The sequence below is a fragment of the Trachurus japonicus genome, chromosome 21 (genome assembly GCF_045865225.1).
Source record: "Trachurus japonicus isolate A0001 chromosome 21, Traja_1.0".
Taxonomy (NCBI): domain Eukaryota; kingdom Metazoa; phylum Chordata; class Actinopteri; order Carangiformes; family Carangidae; genus Trachurus; species Trachurus japonicus.
Window position 1 is genome coordinate 27516811 of NC_140927.1, and position 22153 is coordinate 27538963.

A 22153-nucleotide genomic window follows, 5' to 3' on the forward strand; every position below is an offset into this window, starting at 1 on the left:
AAATTTGTGATGTCAAAATGGGGTCACAAGCCAAAAAAGGTTGGAAACCACTGGACTGGAGGATAAAGATCCGTATAACACCAGAAAACCTTGAAAAATTACCATTGTGTTATCCTAGAACACAAGATACGATCCCACGGGCGCATGACGTCTGTCTGACTACCCATTTCTCCGACCATACATTTCTTTATTTTTGCGTCCAATAGTCCGACCTCCCATTTCTCCAACTTAAATAGCCCTAACCCTAAACCTAACCTTAACACTGTAGAATGGGTAGTCGGAGAAATGAGCCGTCAGGCTTTTGGGCAGTCGGACTGATGTCATGCTCCCAGATACCACTACTGAATGTCTTTTTTTGTCCAACCAACAGTTCAAAAAACACAAATATTCATTTTAATATTCATTCTAGTATGAGTAATATATAAATTGTCAACAAATATTTGGTATTTTTTCTTTCTAGACCAATATATTGGACATTGATCATGCAACAAAGCTTTTTGTAAAGAACCAACAGCAGCTGAGATTGTGAGGATGAAGTTGAAAGCTTTACAAATAAAAGGGAGTACAGCAAGTATACCTTTTGCGACCCTTACCTTACTGTGATTGTGATCATGAGGCATCTCTGCGGTCACCATGCCGAAATGGTCCAGCTGCCTGCAGGGCTTGGCCACTCCCACTCCCAGGATCTGCTCCAGGGAGGCGTTGGGGGGCGGGCACTGCGACAGACTGGAGATGACCTGAGCCAGAGGAACGGGGATCTGCTGCTCCTGCTGCTGCCGCTTGTGGTTCATCCCCTGGAAGGACGACACGATGGACTCGGCCCCGTGCTGCTGCTGCTGCTGCTGCTGCTGCCCCAGCAAACCGCCTCCACTCATGCTGTAATCTGCATTGTCAATGTCAGGCAAACTATAATCCATGCAAGAATCTAGTGAGGTGTTTGTCAGAGGTTTTTGGCTGTTATCAAGGCCCAGACTCTTGCTGAAACCATAGTCCTGCCACTGGGACTTCCCAGCTGAGTGCTCCGTGCTGGAGACGCCACACGACGATAGATGTCCGTTGAGGTTGGCCACCTTCTGCTTGGCGTGGCACTGCTGCGAGAGCTGGTTCTGCTGCAGCCTCGGTTGTTGCTGCTGCTGCTGCTGCTGAAGGTAGCGTTGATGTGTTTGCTGCTGATGAAGCCCACCGTCCAGCTCCGAGGCCTTGCCGTTGAAAATAGTCTGTTGTTTGTTAAAGTGGTCCAGATTTATCCCTGCAGTGGTTAAAATGTCTTGGGCTGTCCATTGCCCGTTGGATGGGATGGGTTGGTTTTGCCCCAGCAGGTCTCCGTTGACTATCGTGTTCGCCAAATGGTTGCTCTGCTGGCCCCAGTCGTGCGCCGCTTTAGCCGTTCGCATGCTCAGGTGCTGCTGCATCTGCTGGGACAGCTGGACGATGGGCGCCTGCCCCATCAGGGGAGGGGGCTTATGGTGGGGAAACTGCATTTGTATGTTGTTACCATCAGAGGCGGGGTTGCTTTCAGGCAGCGACACGGCGGTTGTGGCCGTGGCCGAGGCCGCCGTGCTGGGAGGCAGCACCTGTCCTCCTCCGTGCTCCGTGGAGTCGCTCTTCCCCTCTATGGAGTCGTAGATGTACGAAAGGATCTCGTCGTTGGTCAGCAGGTCGTCCAAAGTGGGCACGCGCTCGGGGTCCATCTCGACTCGGATCATCCGCTCGTCCAGCAGCAGCAGCTCCAGGTCCTCGGCGCTCAACCCCAAACCCTCCAGAGCTCCAAACAGCTCGCCGTTGGAGCAGTTGGTCTCTTCCGCGTCCACAACGCCCTGGCTTTCCAAGGAGAGGGAGTCCAGCGTAGCCAGCAGCGGGTCGAAGCTCCGGTTCGGCTCGGCGATGCCCGGTCCCACCACGCCGTTGCTGGGCTCGTCCCAGCTCCTGTGCAAGCTGGAGGATTGTTCTGAGTCGGAGAAGCCCATCGTCTCTCCAAAGAAGCTGCTGTGGAAGGACATTTTGGGCTCCAGGGCCGGCTGGCAGACATACACGGACTCATCCTGACTCATTAGAGCCCCGAGGAGGGATCCGGGGTCCAGGCCGTCCCTAATCAACCTGTCAGTCCGGCTCTTCTTCGACTTGCTGCCGTTTTTCTCCAGGCTTCCGTCTCTGAAGGCTGCGATGGGATGGTTGGACTGGTAGAGCAGAGCCTCGCCCGTGGCGTAGGTAAAGGGCAGATGCATGGAGCGCTTACGCAGGTGCTCTCCTCCTTCTTCATCCCTGTAACCAGACGAGGCAAGATATATATGATCTGGATACCTCTCCATGGTGTTAAAGGGATAGTTCACTCAAAATTGAAATTTCACTCATTATCTCCTCCCCCTCATGTGGACTAAGGGCTGGGAGAAGTTTCAGAGTCCTCCGTGGCTTCTCTGAGTTACAGGGGGTCTCGGCGTAGCAGTGCATGTTCATATGCACTGCTTCGTAAAAAAAGACACACCAAAAAACATCCAGATACCTCCATGCTGCTCGTATGTAATGTCCGTCTTGTATTGAAGCCCCGAAATGCGAAATTGTCCCGAAAAAATTAAATAAGTCTATTTTTCAAGCTTGTTTTGTGCGGAAGCTTCTCGAAGAGGACGGACACTGTTCGTCCAAATATGATGAACCGGGAAGAGGAGCTTCGAGAAGCTTCTGCTACAAACAAGCTTGAAATATAGATTTTTTTTGGGACAATTTCGCATTTCGGGGCTTCAATACAAGACGGACATTACATACGAGCAGCATGGAGGTATCTGGATGTTTTTTGGTGTGTCTTTTTGTTACGAAGACAGTTGGTATCCATTTGCAACCGTCATATGGACATGCACTGCTACGCCGAGACCCCCTGTAACTCAGAGAAGCCACAGAGGACTCTGAAACTTCTCCCAGCCCTTAGTCCACATGAGGGGGAGGAGATAATGAGTGAAATTTCAATTTTGGGTGAACTATCCCTTTAAAGCTTCTTACAGTATTTGTTTAGATAAATGTGTAGAAAAACTCTTAAAAACTTTGCATAAATCAAAGGAACATACAAGAGAGGCCTCTGGGTGGCGATGATGTAGTCTGGTTTTCCGTTCTTGTACACCAGTCTGGCGTTAGCCTGGACCCACTTCCAGCGATTCTCCTTGGTGAGAAGCCTGAACACGGTCAGACCACTCTCTCCCGTCTTCATCACTGCAAAGAGGAAACAAAAACACACTTTTAATGAACAAAGTGTCCAAGAAGAGTCCAATCTTAAACTAGGAGATTTCAGTTGCAAAAATACATGGTGCCAAACAGGTGAATGTAGCAGTATTGGAAAAGGGAAGAGACAACATATTATTATGGATAATGCAGGATATGTACTGTACATGATTGTCTCAATCTCTGCCCTCAAAGCCCCCCCCTCCCCTTTTTTTGCTTGTTTTTATTTTGTCCTTTTATTTTGTGTCCTTGTCTTGTTTTGTATGATTGGTAGTTCTTTGGGGTTTTGTTGTTTGTATGTTCAATAACGACCTGTATGGACTGTTTGGTAATTTTTAAACCAAATGAAGCAAATGAAATAAAAAAATAACAAAAGTTGATCATAAAAAAACAAAACAAAGTGTCCAAGAACATAAAAATAAACTGAAAAAAACAAAAAACAAACAAAAAAGATTTCTGCACAAGTCCAGTAAATGGTAGTGGCTTTAAATCTGGTAAGGTTACTACTGTATAGTCAACATTACTAGCGGACAGAGTAAACAAATGGGCATGTAATTGGATTTAATACCAAAGTAAAAAAAAAAAGAGGGAGAGATTTGAAAGTGACTTTGCTGGATTTTAGTCCTAAAGCCGCTCTGGAAGTGGAGCTATTCTGGTGTCTAGGACAGTAGTTCTTCCCTCCAACCAAAGGCAGGCTTTTAAAACAAGAATGGTATTGTAGCAGCTTTAATTTATCACATCTGTGTTTCAAAAAGATGCTTTGTATTGCAAAGATGCAACAGATTTGTTTTAGAGAGGTTTTTCCAGAAGGTGTGGAAGCCATTTATGACGACGCCTGATGAGTTTTTCTATTGTTTTATCTCTATTCATACAGAAACATCATTTCAAATCCTTTCTCTGACCCACCCTCATAGGAACAAATGAAGACCCTACTGGAAAAGAGGAGGGAGATGCCCCAAAGACTTCATTACATCAGCTCCACTATAGGAGTTGGCAGGGTTTCCATATACGTCAAGTAGGTCAGCCAAGTCTCAGTCTCAAGGTGTTAAATACATTTCTCAGAAAGTATTTAATCTTTTCAGGTCAAACACAACTGTTCATTTCCAGAAGCCATCTGGCAACAGGGAGATGCTAATCTGACGTCCATGTCATGGCTGCGTGCACTTACTGGAAACGCACAAGGCTTTTTTTTATTTAAGAATGTGCACTAATGGTTGTAAAGTTCCTTAACAAGCAAATTTGCTGCTCTAATGGGAAGCTAAAGCCTGTAAGTCTCGTCGTAATGCCACTACGGTCATGCCAGAGTGTATTAAGCTTTGTAGATGACCAAATGTAATGTAACAAACAAGCCCTCCTCTGTAACACAATACAGCACACTTCATTGTTTGTTTTCTTTTTCAGCTCTTTTTGCTTCCTAGTTTTGTTTTGTGCAGTTCTCCAGTCTCATCTGTTTATTTTTTCACACCTTCCTCTTGGGAGTTCTGCATGTGAATTCATGCTGTTGTGTTTGTTATGTGTCTTTGTACTAATCTATGAGAATAACTCAAAGAAATTCATTTATAACACTGTTGCACTACAAATTCACCATATATATAATATATATATATATTCATATATATATATATATAATATGACCATTCAGTACTGTCATGCACTGTAGTGTGGCAGCTGATGCCAATTTGCACTATGGACTATGATTGTTTTATATATGTGTGATGTGTGAATGAGATGACTGCTGCTTTTTTTATTTATTAATTCATTCTATTTACATATCAGGGTCTCTGCAGGTTTCACCAGCTCAAATTTAAGACTTTTTAAGACCATTATGGATGAAATTTAAGACCTATCATGACAAATAAAAAACATACAAAAGAAATGCGGAGTCACAAAATTAGAAATAAGTTGCGTGTTAGGCCTGTTTGTAGTTGAAAATACATTCAATAAAGCACAAGTAAGTGTCACAGGAGCATTTTATTGAGCATTTACGGTAGCGAGGGCTCTGCGATAACATTTTCCCCAAGGAGCATGCCTAAAGTAAACTATTTTCCTGGTTCGCATGTATTTTTGTGGGGTCAAATGCGAGTGAAATGCTCGCCCATGATGGGCATAAGAAAATTTAAGACATTTTAAAGCCTAAAATTTAGATTTTCAAATTTTAGACTTTTTTAGATTATATGCACCACTAGGAGTAGCATCTCCAATCTCGTTGTATTTAATACAATGACAATAAAGTTTTCTATTTCTATTCTATTCTATTATAAAGTAGGAATAAAGCTCCTGGAGTCCATCAGGTTTGGTCTTTGGAAGCAGGATTGTGTCCAGTGTTTTACTGTTTGCATTGGATTTCACTGTCACCTTGAGGTGAGGAACCTTTGGATAAACATGGAGCAAAGTGTCTGAGCTATAACAAATACTATATTCAGCGACATGCCTCCTCCACAGCTTCATATTATCACATTACTGAGGGTGAAAAAGTTAAAAGTCTGCTCAGATCATGGAGATTTACACAAGATCATCTTTGTTTTAAAAAAATGTCTCTCATAAGCCTCAAGCCAGAGCCCATAAAGCTGCTGCTGCTGCTGCTGCTGCTGCTGCTGCTGCTGCTGCTGCTGCTGCTGCTGCTGCTGCTGCTGCTGCTGCTGCTGCTGCTGCTGCTGGTGTCTTCCTTTGTACAGAGAAGAATGAATGATGACATCATATATCATCAGGCTGAATGGGAGAGATCAGATCAGAGCATCTGTGCAGGGAGAAGGACGCCGTGCACAAAGGTGAGGACAACTGGAGACAGAGATCAGATCACAGAGCCTCAGACCCCGATCAGAGCGGTCGGTGACATGTCTGTCCTCTGAAGCAGTGTTGTGTGGATCATCTCTGATGTTTTGCTCATGCAGTGGATTTGTGGGCACTATCCTCTCCTCTGGCAGCTCCGCAGCTTTGCTCAATCTGCTCCATAATCCAGCAGGATTACTTGTGAAAGCTGTCTGAACTCTCTGACCAGGTTCAACAGGACCTCTTCAACTTTTTTTTTTTTGTTTGGACAGGACTGAATCTAAAATAGCAACATGACTCTGGCCAGACAAACCCCCAAAGATCATCGACCGTCTCTTACTGCGTGTTGTCTTCGTTACGAGACAACTTCAGACAGTAAGAACCATCTCGTTGTGCCACTGTGTTAGACAGCTTTAATGTGAAGGCAGCAGAATGGAGGATTATGTTTTTACACATGAAGTCTTAAAACTGAATCGTATAAAATCTGCTGCCAGTGAGTCTGTCCTCCAGAGAATCTTGTTTTGTTTTAATTATCACAGAGTAAAGTGTCTTTAAAGGAGTTTACAGTCATTCTTTTCCGCCCCCCTCAGCTCCTAATTGTCTAAATAAACACTGATAGACACTGAAGCTGTGTTTTATAATAAACTGGGCCCCAGTGCCAGGTATAAACACAGGCCTACCTTGTTATTGTGCATTCAATACTAAGCTCTTCAAATAATACACAGGTTCATATTCATTTTTTATTTTAAACATTTACAGGTAGAGTGAGTAGGGGGCCGTGCCACTGCCATATATAAACAGACCTTGTTAACTGATACCAATGCCAGTATCATCGGTGTCTGTCGATTGTGTGATAATTCTGCGAACAAGCTGTTCTTGACATTTTTATTTTAAATGTATAAAAAAATTGTCTAAACAACCAAGAATTCGGCGACCCCCCCCCGCAGTACCTCCGTAGACCCCTAGGGGTCACGGACCCCCTGTTGAAGAACTCTGATTTAAGATTTTATTTGAACTAGGGTTAAAGTGATAACGCAGTCAATCTCATTACATATTTTTATCTATCTATCTATCTATCTATCTATCTATCTATCTATCTATCTATCTATCTATCTATCTATCTATCTATCTATCTATCTATCTATCTATCTATCTATCTATCTATCTATCTATCTATCTATCTATTTTCTAATGAAAGACAGGATCTGTGATGTTCCTCGTCTTATCCGTGTGACTTACTTCTGACATGGTTTTCTGCACAGTACAACATATCAGCTGCGTGAATGAACTGGTAGCCAGACCCTCGGACCCTCAGCTCGGCCTCCGTGTAGCCCAGGACGATCTTCCCCCTGTGCAAAACCACAACAAGTTATTAATCAAATGGGAAAACAGAGTTGATGCTCCCTTAAGCCCCCGTTTCCACTGCAGGAACTTCGGGGTACATGTAACGGGATAACTCCAGGTAAAACTCCCAGTGATGCTTGAGGTTTACTCTGTGCTGATTGGCTACGATCAGAGCAGGATGTGACGGCAAGAGGAAGAGCCAAAATGAACAGCATTTTAAAAACCCAGCAGAAGAGGAGCACTGGAAGAAAGTGAAGAAACTGTCACACAGAGATTACACCAGTGATAGGAATAACAGCGTTATATAAAATAACAATGTTATGACTCTACTTTTTCCAGTAACGAATAATCAAAAAAGTTACTGTTTCCCGTTATAACGCCATTTAAGAAGTCCTGTCACAAAATAATAGCAACAGTTGGTTAGTTCCAGATAAACGGGAGGTCAGGGTTACAGTTGGGGGTTAGGGGGGCGAGTCCAAGTAATTTAACATATTTGAGCATTTTATAACCAAGTAACTCAGTAGTTACTTTTCCTGGTAATTAGTTACTTTTATAATGTAGTAATTCAGTTACTCACTGAAAATACTGACTAAAATACTGACTATAGCACTTTATTTGATTTTATGTTGTTGATATTCTGTTTGTCCTTTTTTAATGATGCTGCTCCTCATGCCTTTTAAATTTAATTAAAAGGCATTCATTTTAAATTAGATAAAGTGTTTTGAATTGAATTGAATTGAATAACTGAGTTGCATCTTGGGGAAAGTAATTAGTCACTATGAACTAATTACTTTTTATAAGTAACATGCCCAACACTGGATTACACAAAGATTTAAACTGTTGCACAAGAGTCCGTTGGGTCCTATACGGGTCCTACTCTGCAGTGGAGACACATCACCGCCTCCTAAATTTTTATTTAATTATTTAATTTTTTTGAATATTTTATTTTCACTTTTTAAACTTTTTTTTCTTACAAAAAATAGAAAAAAAAAAACCTACATACAAAATGGGCATACAGCATCTGATATTGTTAAATGAAATAATTGAAGTAAGAAAAGGAAAAGGAAAAGGAAAGACAGAGGGTATATGATATATACAGTATACAATAAGCAAAGTCGCCCAGTGCCTTCTGTCTCATGACCGCCTCCTAAATCTTTTAACCAAAGAACTTCCTCAGTGGAAACGAGACTTTAGTGAATCAGAGATGTCGTTACTTTGCGTCGCAGGCCAGCGGGGTGAAGTCCAGCTTGTGTTTGGTTCTGAAGATCATGTTCTTGGTCCTGATCTCCAGGATGGATGGAGGCTGCAGCGGGGTGGCGATGGCGAACAGGGCGAGCTGCGGCGGCGCCTTCCCTCCGTTCTCCTGCCGCTGGTTCTGTCCGTGCAGGAACTTCAGCCTTCCCTGGATGTTCAGAGCCTGGAGAACAGGGTAAGAGTGGACGTCAGGAAAATATAATATAATATAACTGCCGCCGTTACCCACAACCAATCCTGACTCAACCTCACACCTGTTTTAAAAAAACGTTTTTAAAGGGTTTTACAAAGACTAGGGACGTCACAATTACAGATTTTCTTGGTACGATTATTGTGAAATAATCACGGTATTACAATTATCATGATTATTCTGCATTAATTAATTTCACAACACTATTCATGTGTATAATCAAATACAGTCAAAATATACATTACTAATTATTTACACAAAATATTTTAAGTATCTATTAAAATATGACCAATTGTTAATCCCCCAGGGAGAGTGTTTGAAAGATTCAAGTCATTAATTGTCATCCATACCAAATGTTTAATTTAAATCTTTTTTTTTAAATTATAAATGACACTCCAGCATTTAAACTCCTACCAATTCAATGCTACGTTAGGTAAATGGATCAGAATCTGTGCATTTACCTTTACTTTGGTGCATATCTTCCGATACGGTTCAGACTTAATCTTTTTTTGGAAAGTGATGGTATTTAGGAATCTTTACGATCAATTAATTATGGCGTTTAATACCGCGATTAATTGTGAAAACAAGTAATTGTGACATCCCTAACAAGGACCTATGTTTTTCTTCATGTCTCTGCAGCAGACTGGCAGGGCCGTTGTATAGAGGAGAAAGGTGATGATAACTCTAGGGGCCCAGCGCCCAGTGGGGCCCATAAAAAACCCCAGTAGTCTAATCTTTGTATGACTGATTTATTCTGCGTAAGACCCTGACTAATACTCATAGTACACTGTAAAAACTCAACATCTTTCCAAGAATATTTGTCTTATTTCTTGTCCAAATGTCTCATTTCTAGTCAAAACTAATCTCTTTCCACTTAAAATAAGACTCATCACCTAAAAATTAACTTGTTTTTAGATCATTTTCACTTAAATTCACAATAAATAGAAAAATCTGCCAGTGAAAGTAAGTTTTTTGTGCTTGTAATAAGGAAGAAAAACTTGCTCCACTATCATATTTTTTCTACTTATTCCAAGTGAAAATCTGCTTGAAAGAAGTAAAAAGTGTCTAAAAACAAGCTACTTTTAATATGATGAGTCTTATTTTAAGTATAATGAGATTTGTTTTGACTAGAAATGACATTTTGACTAGAAATAAGACAAATATTCTTGCTAAGATACTTGAGTTTTTGCAGTGTAATGCTGCATTAGCATCAAAACAAAGTAGGCTAAATAAAAAACGATAATACATACGTAGTCTAAGAAAAAAAAAAAGGAAAAGTTAGGGGGAGGGGCCCACTTTAGTATTCTTTAAGGGGGCCCAGAATTCCTAGCAACGGCCCTGCAGACTGGTACAAGTCCAGTAAAAATCTTTCTGTCTCTAGCCCTCAGGTGTTGTCAGGTGGACCTACCAGGAAGCCGGAGGAGTTGTCCAGCAGGCAGCGGAACCGGCAGACGAAGCTCCGCTCCAGGAAGGACGAGTTCTCGGGGGGGAGCTGCTCGGGGTTGTAGGTGACCAGAGAGGAGCTGCTGTCCGGCTCCATGTCTGTGGAAAACAACACAAATATGAGCATCAGTATGAGCAGCTTTAATCTCAGGCGTTTGTGTCTTAAAGGGATACTTCACCCAAAACTGATTATTCACCTATTGTCTACTCACCGTTATGCCAAGGAAGAGTTTGGAGAACTTTTCAGAGTCATCAAAACTCCATTATATGAAAATCCCAGCCAGCCGGACCCCCCCTGGAACTCCTAAAGCGTTTTGATGACTCCTTAAGTTCTCCAAACTCTTCCTTGGCATAACGGTGAGTAGAAAATTGGTGAATTATCAATTTTGGGTGAAATATCCCTTTTACAATTTTTACTCTATTTTCTGCATATGTTTTCCTGTCGCAGCAGGTGACAGTGGTTGTTTCAGCTACACCCCCCTCCTGGGTCTAGTGTGTGTGTGTGTTGGGGAGGGGGCAGGTTAGCTGTGTCAGGGGCTGAGGGTCTTAAACTAAACACTTTGCTCTGAACCAAAGCACTGACATAAGCATCTTAAAACCCAAATACAGATCTGGGACCAGTTCACCTCGTAAGCCACTGTGAAGATTACAGGATCATGTGACCCGACCTGAGGATGGTCTTACAGTTTAATGCCCCGACTGTGTCGACTTAACCATCTGATATTCATGTCCAAATGTTTTCATGCACACACACACACACACACACACACACACACACACACACACACATTGAAAGCTGCAGAGAAGATTCACTCTCATATGAATTATTTAAACTTTGTGTTTTTGGCAAAAAACTCAAGAAGTTTGACTGAGACATGAACTTTTAGATGAGATCCAGTGGTATATGGACGGATGGATGTGCAGCTTCTAGGTGCAAACAATATATCTGCCTCACCTCCAATGGCCTGAACTAATGTCCAGTCTAGGGATGGCACCATTATAGATTTTCTTGGTACAATTATTGTCAGAGAAATAATCACGGTGTTAACGATTATCACGATTATTATGCAATTGATTTCACAACACTATGAATATGTAAAATCAAATATAGTCAAAATATTTACACAAAATATTTAAGTATCTATTAATATATGACCAATTATTAATCCCCAAGGGGAAGTGTTTGAAATATTCAAGTCATTAATTGTCATCCATACCAAATGTTTAACTTTATTTCAATCGTTTTTTTTTTTATTACAAATGACACTCTAACATTTAAAGGGACAACGAGGAGTTTTGTTAAAGTGAAGTGTTTCCACACTACATTTATGAGCCTCCGCACCGTGAAATTCTTTGACCGGCGCAAGACAGACTCATGTTTTCATTCATCAAGAATTAAAGTCAGAGGTTGGAAGACGATCACATACCGTCGTAGTTCCCACCATAAACGGAGATTCATACGGCGGCGTTATTCTCATGACTCGCCACGAAACCGAAAGTAAAGAAACGCTGGTCGGCTCGCCCAGCATTTCCACCACCACTAATAATAACAAAATAACCATAGAGACAAAACCATAGATTTATCTAAAATGGACCATTAACAAGTGGTAACGGAGATTCATCCACATTAATATCAGACTTTTTTATAACCAAATAGAAACTCCTGGTTGTCCCTTTAAATTCCTACCAATTCAGTGTTACGTCAGGTAAATGGACTGGTATCAGTGCATTTACCTTTACTGCCGATATGGTTTAACATAATTATGAATCTTTACGATTAATTAATTGTGGCGTTTAATACCGTGATTAATTGTGAAAACAAGTAATGGTGACATCCCTAGTCCGGTCTGCACAGTGTCTCTTTAAAGCAGGAGGTTGGTGCTGATTTACATAAACTAACCCACTTCAGTTCAACCGTTCAGACTCGGGTCAAACACTGTGTTTGATGTGGTCTGTTTCTGTTCCACCTCTCTGTGGTGTGTGCACATGGAGGAGCAGGAGGAGGGCGGTCACCTTGTGGGGAGTCCTGGGTAACGGCGGAGACGGCGGAGGGAGGAGGAGCAGGAGGATTCAGAGCCCAGTGCAGGTTCCTCCTGAGCTCCTGCTGGTCCTCGGTGTGGACCAGCTCATACACACTCTGGTGCATGACGTCCGTCTGAGAGGAGGAACGAGGAGCGAGAGTTAGAGTTAGAGTTAGAGTTAGAGTTAGAGTTAGAGTTAGAGTTAGAGTTAGAGTTAGAGTTAGAGTTAGAGTTAGAGTTAGGGTTAGAGTTAGAGTTAGAGTTAGCTCGAGCCAAAATACAGACATACAGGATACAGGTGAGATAGCAGCCCAGAAATAACTTTATCATCATGTAGCTGATATTAAAATATGTTCACTTGTGCACAGGAATACGGTGGTTCAGACAGGGGCGGGTCCCCCCCCCCCCCCTGCAATCTGATTGGCCACCCTGTGTGCCCCCACCAATGGTCATTGACTTGTGGCAATGTCAATCACTGTGTAAAGCTCTTAACCACTTCTATGTTGACTGTACAGAGCTACAAGCACTAACTTCTGGCTAAGGCTCTTCATCAACTCTGTCTAGTAAATGCAGAAAAGTTGAGCTCTCTAACTACTGGCTAAGAGTATAAGATATTTCTGTTCACTGCTAAGACTTCCTATTTGCAAGATAGAGTTGATTATTGATTGACCAAAATCTTAATATTGACAAGTGGAAAATGAAAATGTCATAGGCATCTTCCTTACAATGTGAAAGATTCAATGTGGCCAATAAAAGCAAAATGAAGACATAGACAGGATAAGACTGTGAACAGTGTGTAACTGTACAATATAAATATTCTAGACAGCGATCAGTGGCAGCCTTCATTTGTGTTACTTTTGGGTAGCCCCCCCCCAATTCACTCTTGTTACTCCCTGTGCCCCCCACCAGAAAATACTCTGGACCCGCCCCTGGGTTCAGACTGTTTTCACAGGAAGATAAACTGCTGAACGTATTTCGCATGGAGGAAACATTTAGGGCAAAACAACTGATCCTCTCTACACTCTGCTTCAGGTTGCATGGTTGTGGTCACCTGCTCTGAGCCGAGTGTGGTGTTTTCCTAGGCCTTTTGTACAAACAGTCACATGCAGTTTATTCTCAATATTTTGAATAATCTTCCTCTCATTTTTGGTTTTCCACCCATGGCCCTGATACTTTCACTTTCATTGTTTTTTAAAAACAGCTCTCCTAGCCTTTGATGTAAACTCAAACTATTCCACTGACCACATACGAAGGCAGTGGCAAATTGATTTGGAATGTCAGATAGGAGAGGATACTTGGACAACAATCATAAAAAACACATTAACCATTCTGAGCTGTAATAATGACAGAGAGAGACAATTTAAAATTTTACACAGACTCCACTATACACCTCTGATGAGAGGCAGGCTTGGTCTCAGCTCCTCTGACTGTAATAAATGTGACAGAGAAATTGGTACCTATGCACATATGTTTTGGAAATGCTCGAAGATACAAATGTTTTGGAATGAGGTTAAGAAAGAACTGGACACTTTGATTGGACATAACTTGGATTTATCACCTCTTCAGTGTATTCTGGCGGCCAAAGTCTCGAGCGCAAGGAACAACCACAACGCAAAACTCATTGGAATCCTCTTGTATATGGCACGAAAAACTATTCTTAAGTTTTGGATTCATAAAGACACTCCTACATTGGATGATTGGTACAAAGAGGTAATGAGTATAATCCCGTTGGAAAAATTGACTTATAGCCTTCATGATAACTTAGAGGGCTTTACAAAGGTATGGCAACCAGTTTTTGATGCTGTGGATCCCTCTGGACTGAGCTTCAATATCCCTCACTAAGTGACATAACGTGGATGACTCTGGTGGTGTATTCATGTGTTTACTGTATGTATGTATGTTTGTAAGCTGTTACTTGCTTTGTTATGTTTATCCATAACTGTTTAGTAGCCTGTGCTACAGAAAAATGCATGGTTCTGTGGAAACCATATGTAAAGAACAATATGTGCCCTGATTGAACCTTAATAAAAAGAAATTAAAAAAAACAAAAAAAAACAGCTCTCCTAAACTGGTAGCGCTCTGATCACAATCTATTCATGACAACCTCAGGTAACACTTTATTTGACGCCTATCTCTATAACGCATTAATAATGAATAATGACCAAAATTAATAACCAAACTTATGAGTTATAACTTATAATGCAGTTATAGCACTGTATAACTATAGTTATAAACACTCATAAATGATCATAATGCTTTAGAACAATAATCATAACACACTCTAAAGCATTTTATCATGACTTATAAGGTCAGGTAAGTCCTTGGACTTTTGCCTACATATTTGTGTCCACATGTGTAGAAACCTCAGCCGATATGGCCTCAGCGTTCTCAGGACGTTATACAGATGCAGATCCCGAGAGTGAGAACGGAAATGGGCAAAAAGGCTTTTAAATTTTCAGCCCCGTCGACCTGGAACGATGTGCAGAAGGACTAGAAACTGACTCATCTTGTAACTCTGGGTGAATTCAGGTCAGTTATAAAGACAGAGAATTGAGCTCAATCGGATCGTGTGATTGCGTTGTTTAATCATGTTTTCCTGAAATGTGTGATTGTATTTTATTTGAGTCTTGTGTGATGTGCAGCTGAGCTGTTTGTGTGCTGCCGTCTTGGCCAGGTCACTCTTGGAAAAGAGGTTTTTAAATCTCAATGTTTTTTACCTGGTTAAATAAAGGATATTGATTGATTGAATACGTTATAATTGTTAGTAACTCGCTGACAATGCCCACATCGATAATGCATTATAAATATGGTTATAATGTGTTATAATAGGCTTATAAATGTGTATAACTATCATTATAAACACTCATAAATTATCATAAGGCTTTATAACAATAAGCATAACACATGATAGAGCATTATAGCTCTATTATAATACTTGACCTTACAAGCCATTATAAAATGCTCTATGATGGGTTATGCTTATTATTATAAAGACTTATGATAATTTATTTTTTTGAGTGTTTATAATGTTAGTTATACACATTTATAAACCAGTTCTAACACATTATATCTATATTTATAATGCATTATCGATGTGGGCATTGTCAGCGAGTTACTAACAATTATAACCTATTATAATACCATGACTTATCATGATAAAATGCTTCATAGTGTGTTGATGATTATTGTTATGAAGCATTATGATCATTTATGAGTGTTTATAACTATACAGTACAGTGCTATAACTGCATTATGCCTCATAATGAGTATGGTTATAATGCGTATAGAGATAGTATATGTATAGATAGTAATGTATAGAGATAGGCGTCAAACAAAGTGTTACCCAACCTCATATAACCCCATGTCCAAACACCTGAGCCGCCCCTCTACAGCCCCTGTCAGTGAGGTCAGTGCAGCAGCCGTAGCAAACAGCCGTGGCCAAGCTGCACTCACTGGGCTGGGCTGCAGGGCAGAGATGTGTTGCACTTCTGTGTCTAGTGGTTTCTACAAAAGGCCGAGCTATAAATAGGTCAGGCCTTTTTTTTTTTTTTTTTTTTGCTGCTGCTGTTTTGAGCCTGTGACTCTGCACCATGCAGCGAGCGGGCCGATGGATCATGCGAGACCCCCGAGCTGCTCCCAGCAGATGTTGCACGCAAGCCGTCCATCTACTGTAGACCCCAGCATCGGTCCAAACACACACACACACACACACACACACACACACACACACGGCTTCTGCATGTTTTAGACGATAACACAAGTGTCTCTAGGAGTTAAATATGTCGGATTAAAAGAACTGACAATAACCCAGTTTTCACTAAACTTTGTTAAAGCAGAAGTAAGTGATATATTTGTGTTAATCTAAGTCTTAAATAGTTGTATCTTCCGACAGCAATCACTTCTATAGAGTGTTTGGTCTGAAACACGGGTCTGTCAGTCACTCTGCTCTGCTCTGAGCCGAAGAGAAAACTTTTATCGTATCCTACAGTTTTTATCCAATGAGGAGAGAGAACGGCATGCAGGGCTGTGTGTGCAGCCAAGGAACGCCGTGAATGTGGCGACGTAGGGACGAGGACTGTTATGGTGCGTTCAAGGAAACTAGTATTTTTCCGACCTGTGAAGTGGTACCAGTTCGATCTGGTACGAGTTCACGGGTCAGAAGTTACGAGTGGCCGTTATAGTGACTTTCACCGGTAAAACAGGTCGGAGAAACACGAGTGGGTTGCCTGGAACGCCACAAAGTCGTAAGTTGTGACTTGAAGCTGTAATTTACGATTTCAAAAGCCTGACTGGAACGCAGCATTAGCGAAAACGACCGGACCACTTACTTCTGCTTTAAGTCTCAGCTTCAGGTTTGAAGGGCAGTTGATGTTTGCTTCACTGCTGAGGTTTGTAATTAATCTACAGCAGCCTCTGCTCTTTTATTCTGTTCATGTTCATCACAGCTGTGCCAAAGGAGACAAAGCTCCAGGCCACAGGTGATGATGCTGTTTGACGTCTGATGACCCAGATCACAGCAGCTAGAGGTTTATACCAGAGCTCCGTGTCATCAACACAATAAAAAACAGGATGTTTCTTTTATAATCCTATTATTATTATTATTATTATTATTATTATTATTATTATTATTATTATTATTATTATTATTCCACCTCTACTTGTATTTATGTTTCCATATCTGGGACAAACTCTGCAGGTGACGTGCACAGAAACACACAGACGGTGCTGATCAGATACCTGGTGGAAGCCCAGGTAGTCCTGGATGGTGTGAGAGGAGTAGAAGATGGTGCCGCTGGCGGTGAGGACCATGACGAAGCCGTTGAGCGCCTGCAGGTCAAACACAGGATCAACACAGACCGTTAGCTAATGATGTTTACTTATTTAACTTTATTATCATCATTGTTACACATACCACAATATAAGTAACAACGAGATGGCATCAGAGCAACACATGTACAGGCATAGTGTCACAGTGTCACAGTGACAGTGACAGAAAAGATGTGCTAAGTGCAATACCTGATTATTGTGCTAATGACGTAGCACAGTTCATTTCTCATTTCAGTGCAGAAAATTATGAAATTACTTACATTGTTTACGCACAATTTTTGGTGCTTGAGACACAACGGCCTCAACATCTAACTCATGCACCGACCCCCTGAACCAATTCTGCTAAACTACAAGCACAATTCCTGCTTTACACTCAAACTGCAGTTCTATAACACTCTTTTTTTTAAAACACTACACACAGTTCTCTGCATTTGGCTCAGTTTTCATGAAGAAAATCTCTTGTTTTCACGAGTAACACACTGTTATTCAATATTCTAAAGTTAGTTTCCCTACTATTCACACTGACTCATCACATGGGTTAACACCTGTCACACAGTTTTACAATTAGCAATCAGAGCTTTAGCAGAAAAGGGAAACAGGCAGTGATGGACTGACACCAAAGAGAGAGAAACCAAACAAGAAAAGAAAGCCTAAGTCATTATGAGGAATGGAGTAGAAGTGTTTTCCATTCATCCTAGTGTTTTACACTGAGCACATCAGTGTTCAACTGCTTCTTATAAATGTCTAGTCATATGATGGTTTGTGTCATTTGAGACTAAAATAGCATTTTGAGAAGAAATAACATTGTTTTGAATGTAAAGTTTCATTTTGCAGGAGCAGTGAGGGGTTGTGCCCATTGTGTGTGTGTTTTTGGATTTGTGTGTAGAGTTCTGAGAGGCATGCTTTCAGAAAATGTGTGTAAACAATCGAGAAAAACTGTAACTGAAATTTTATTTTTGGATAAAGGATAAAGTGGTATATGTTAGTTTCTTCTTTTCTGTCGGTTTGTAGATGGATCTCCAGGTTTGTGATGAGTGGGAGTAGAAAGGAAAGGAAAATAAAGGAAAGGAGAGGAGATGGAAGGAAAGGAAAGGGAAGGAGATGGAATAAAATGAGAGGAGAGGGAGGGAAGGAAAGGAGATGAAAGAGGAAAGGAAAGGAAAGGAAAGGAAAGGAAAGGAAATGAGAGGAGAGGGAAGAAAATGAAAGGAAAGGAAAGCAAAGGAGAGGAGAGGAGAGAAGATGGAAGGGAAGGAAAGGAAAGGAAATAGAAGGAGATGGATGGAAAGGACAGGACAGGAGAGGAGAGGAGAGGAAATGGAAGGAAAGGACAGATGTGGGAGCATGTCAGGTAAAATGGAGTCCACTCGTTGTGTGTCTTCAGAGGGAACAGCTGGTCGGACACCCCCCCCCCCCCCCCCCACCTCCTCCCTGTGTGGCCACGTTTAGTAAAGAAACACACTGACAGACGTGGAGCAAACAAAACACAAATAAACACGAGCGTCCTCGTCTCCAAACCACAAACTGATGACTAACGCCCAAAGAGACGCCATGTTTATTCTCCGTGACAACACGACCAGCGATTCACCTCAGTTACCTGACACACGTCGTCCAGAGCAAACAAACAAACTGAACAAATAAAATACAATAAAAATCTGTCTTTCCAGCTTTCACAAAGTGTTTACTGTCGTTTGACAAAAAACAAACTCTGTTGCTATTGGAAACCGATGGGATGTGATGTGATGTGAGAGGCCGAACCTGTTGACCTCCTCCCTCTGTGCTGCCGTGACGACGAGCCAAAGGGGAAGCGAGGAAGTGAAACAGAGAGAGAAGCAGGAAGCTGGCTGGTGGCGCATGTTGTCACCGGTTGTCATAGCGACCGGTTAAGTGTGATCATCGTTATGAATGATAAATTAAAACAATGCTGCTGTTTCCTGATGAGGAGGAGGAGGAGGAGGAAGAGGAGGAGGAGGAAGAGGAGGAGGAGGAAGAGGAAGAAGAGGAGGAGGAGGAGGAGGAAGAAGAGGAGGAGGAGGAGGAGGAGGAGGAGGAAGAAGAGGAGGAGGAAGAGGAGGAAAAGAGGAGGAGGAGGAGGAGGAGGAAGAAGAGGAGGAGGAAGAGGAAGAGGAGGAGGAGGAGGAGGAGGAAAAGAGGAGGAGGAGGAGGAGGAGGAGGAAAAGAGGAGGAGGAGGAGGAGGAAAAGAGGAGGAGGAGGAGGAGGAGGAGGAAAAGAGGAGGAGGAGGAGGAGGAGGAAAAGAGGAGGAGGAGGAGGAGGAGGAGGAGGAGGAGGAGGAGGAGGAAAAGAGGAGGAGGAGGAGGAGGAGGAGGAGGAGGAAAAGAGGAGGAGGAGGAGGAGGAAAAGAGGAGGAGGAGGAGGAGGAAAAGAGGAGGAGGAGGAGGAGGAGGAGGAGGGAAAAGAGGAGGAGGAGGAGGAGGAGGAAAAGAGGAGGAGGAGGAGGAGGAGGAGGAGGAAAAGAGGAGGAGGAGGAGGAGGAGGAGGAGGAAAAGAGGAGGAGGAGGAAGAAGAGGAGGAAGAGGAAGAGGAGGAGGAGGAGGAGGAGGAAAAGAGGAGGAGGAGGAGGAGGAAAAGAGGAGGAGGAGGAGGAGGAGGAGGAAAAGAGGAGGAGGAGGAGGAGGAGGAAAAGAGGAGGAGGAGGAGGAGGAGGAGGAGGAGGAGGAGGAGGAGGAGGAGGAGGAGGAAAAGAGGAGGAGGAGGAGGAGGAGGAGGAGGAGGAGGAGGAGGAAAGAGGAGGAGGAGGAGGAGGAGGAGGAGGAGGAAGAGGAGGAGGAGGAGGAGGAAAAGAGGAGGAGGAGGAGGAGGAAAAGAGGAGGAGGAGGAGGAGGAGGAGGAGGAAAAGCGGCGGCGCGGCCTGTTTCCCCCCCCCCCCTGAATACCAGTGTGATTCACATTGGGAGGAACTGGACTGGAAAATCAATGACTCCAGCAGATCCCAAAAAGATGTGGCAGCCGGCGAGTTCACACACACACACACACACACAGACCACACACACACACACACACACACACACACACACAGACCACACACACACACACACACACACACACACACACACACACACACACACACACACACACACACACACACACACACACACACACACTGAACAGAGGCCACAGCTTTTTGGGGTTTTTCTTTCTCTCTCTGTTTCCACTGGAGACAGGAAACAGGTCTATTGATCGTCTTTTCTTAAAAAAAAGACCAACAGACCTGAAACTCCAGGAAAATGTCCAGCTGATGCTCTGTTTCTGCTCTACTTCACTCACTACAGTGGCTCTGGATAGTATATATGCAAGTCTTTTCATTTAATATCTTTTTTTTTTTTTTTTTTACTGTGAAAGCATTTATCTACTGCAGATAAATGTGTATATATTATGCATAATTCCCAATATTATGCAGTCATTAGGGAAAGTGGTGTGTGCAGCTCCTGCCTCTTTCACTGAGCAATAAACTTAAAGTCATTAAAAAGAAACTAAAGATTAAACTGTTTTCTAAGTGTGAATAAAACGTGTTAGAGCTAATTAATGAGGTTGCAAAAAAATACATAAACAAAATGTAGGATAAGGAACTGTTATCTGTTTAACTGTTTATATGGATATTATATGGATATAAAAGATGTCATATTATAGCTGCTAACAGGTGGAAAGTGTTTGATACAGTATTTACACTCTGATAATGCTGCTATAAAATCCCCCAGTCGTCTGGATTTAGGTCTCAAATCACCAGCACAGTGCCCCCCCCTAACTTAAAATTTTAGGAGCACAAGCAGAAAATGTAGGGGTGCACGCTGTAAATCGACTTGCAAGGCAAATATTCACATTTACTTTTCATTCATGATCCTAGTAGCTACACATTAGCCTCACACCTGTAATGACAGATTCCAGATACTTTGAGTCGTGACTTCCACATTTCACCGTGTTAAAAAGAAAAGCCAAATTTCCTGGTTACACATTCACATGTAGATGAAAAATTTACTTGCACTGTCTCAAATTTTAGGGGCAAAATGCCCCCACTTAGGGGCAGACTGGAGCCCTGATGATATGCATATGTGGAGTTGTGCTCTGATCTGGAGCCCTGCTGCTGCTGTTGGAGCTAATCAGGTCAGTGTGTTCAAGGAACAGCTGAGCAATTTGGGAAATTTAGAAAGAGATCAGAAAACTGATGCTATTCTCACATCTGTGTGGTCAGTGTGAAGCTACAGCTAGCAACCTGTTAGCCTAGCTTATCATAGCTTAGCATTAAAGGCTGGAAACAGAGGGAAACCCAATACCTTGGTTTTGTCCAGTCCTGTCAACATTACCAGGCTAGTTGCTAACCAACCTCTGGCTTCAGCTTCATATTAACCAAATATCCTCTTCCTTTAAAGAGGAACTGTGCCACATTTTTACCTTAATTAAATAGTTTCTCAGCAACTGAGATGGTTAAACAAATGACTTGTAGCTCTCTGCCCTTCACGTAGAGTCTCCGACCCGGTGTCCCAGCTCTTGTCTCGGTGGCATCACGACACAAACGTGCCCACTAATGTCTTGTGTGTGACGGATAAGACTACACAAATATACACATCATAACATGTGATATATAACGTAAGCCACCGCTCCATGGATTGATTTCTTATTGGCTTTGTCGAAAACAAATGCACAGGAGCGTGAGCAAAACAGAGAAAAAGCAACCGGACTTGCATAGTTCCCCTTTAATTGTGATCATGACAAAACGTCCGAGGCTACGAACACGAAGCCTCTGATGTTTCCTCCAGGAACGACAGTGGTGATGGTCTGAGGTCTAAACCAACCCTCGAATGATGAGTTCAAATGAACCCACATTCACAGAGGATGATACAGTGTGATTGGTGCTGGGCTCATTTCGTTTTCTGCAGCTCTGACTGCACCGTCCGTGCACTAATGTCTGGACGAGGCTGCGGCGCACGTTGCCAGACATATTGAGTGGTAAAGCCGCCTGAGCCCCTGAGCCCCTGAGCCTCTGACACCGGCCTCAAGAGGTTTTAGGCACTTGACAAGAAGAAGATGAAAAAACTAAAACTTAAAACACAGTTGGTCCAGATGCACAAAGTAAATCAGTG

The 22153-nt window shown here is 42.4% G+C and overlaps 1 protein-coding gene across 2 annotated transcripts in view; it reads right to left on the reverse strand.

Moving 5' to 3' along the window:
• The window catches only part of LOC146965410 (aryl hydrocarbon receptor-like), a 56780-nt gene that overhangs the window by 2713 nt on the left and 31914 nt on the right, over positions 1–22153 (reverse strand). For both annotated transcript variants that reach the window (XM_085766227.1, XM_085766226.1), the window contains exons 4-10: positions 16966–17055; positions 12221–12362; positions 10173–10306; positions 8535–8737; positions 7216–7325; positions 3057–3198; positions 594–2262 (exon numbers count right to left, since the gene is read on the reverse strand). In XM_085766227.1, the coding sequence (XP_085622353.1) occupies positions 594–2262; positions 3057–3198; positions 7216–7325; positions 8535–8737; positions 10173–10306; positions 12221–12362; positions 16966–17037 (2472 nt within the window). In that variant the 5' untranslated portion in view covers positions 17038–17055. The remainder of the gene's footprint in view (positions 1–593; positions 2263–3056; positions 3199–7215; positions 7326–8534; positions 8738–10172; positions 10307–12220; positions 12363–16965; positions 17056–22153) is intronic.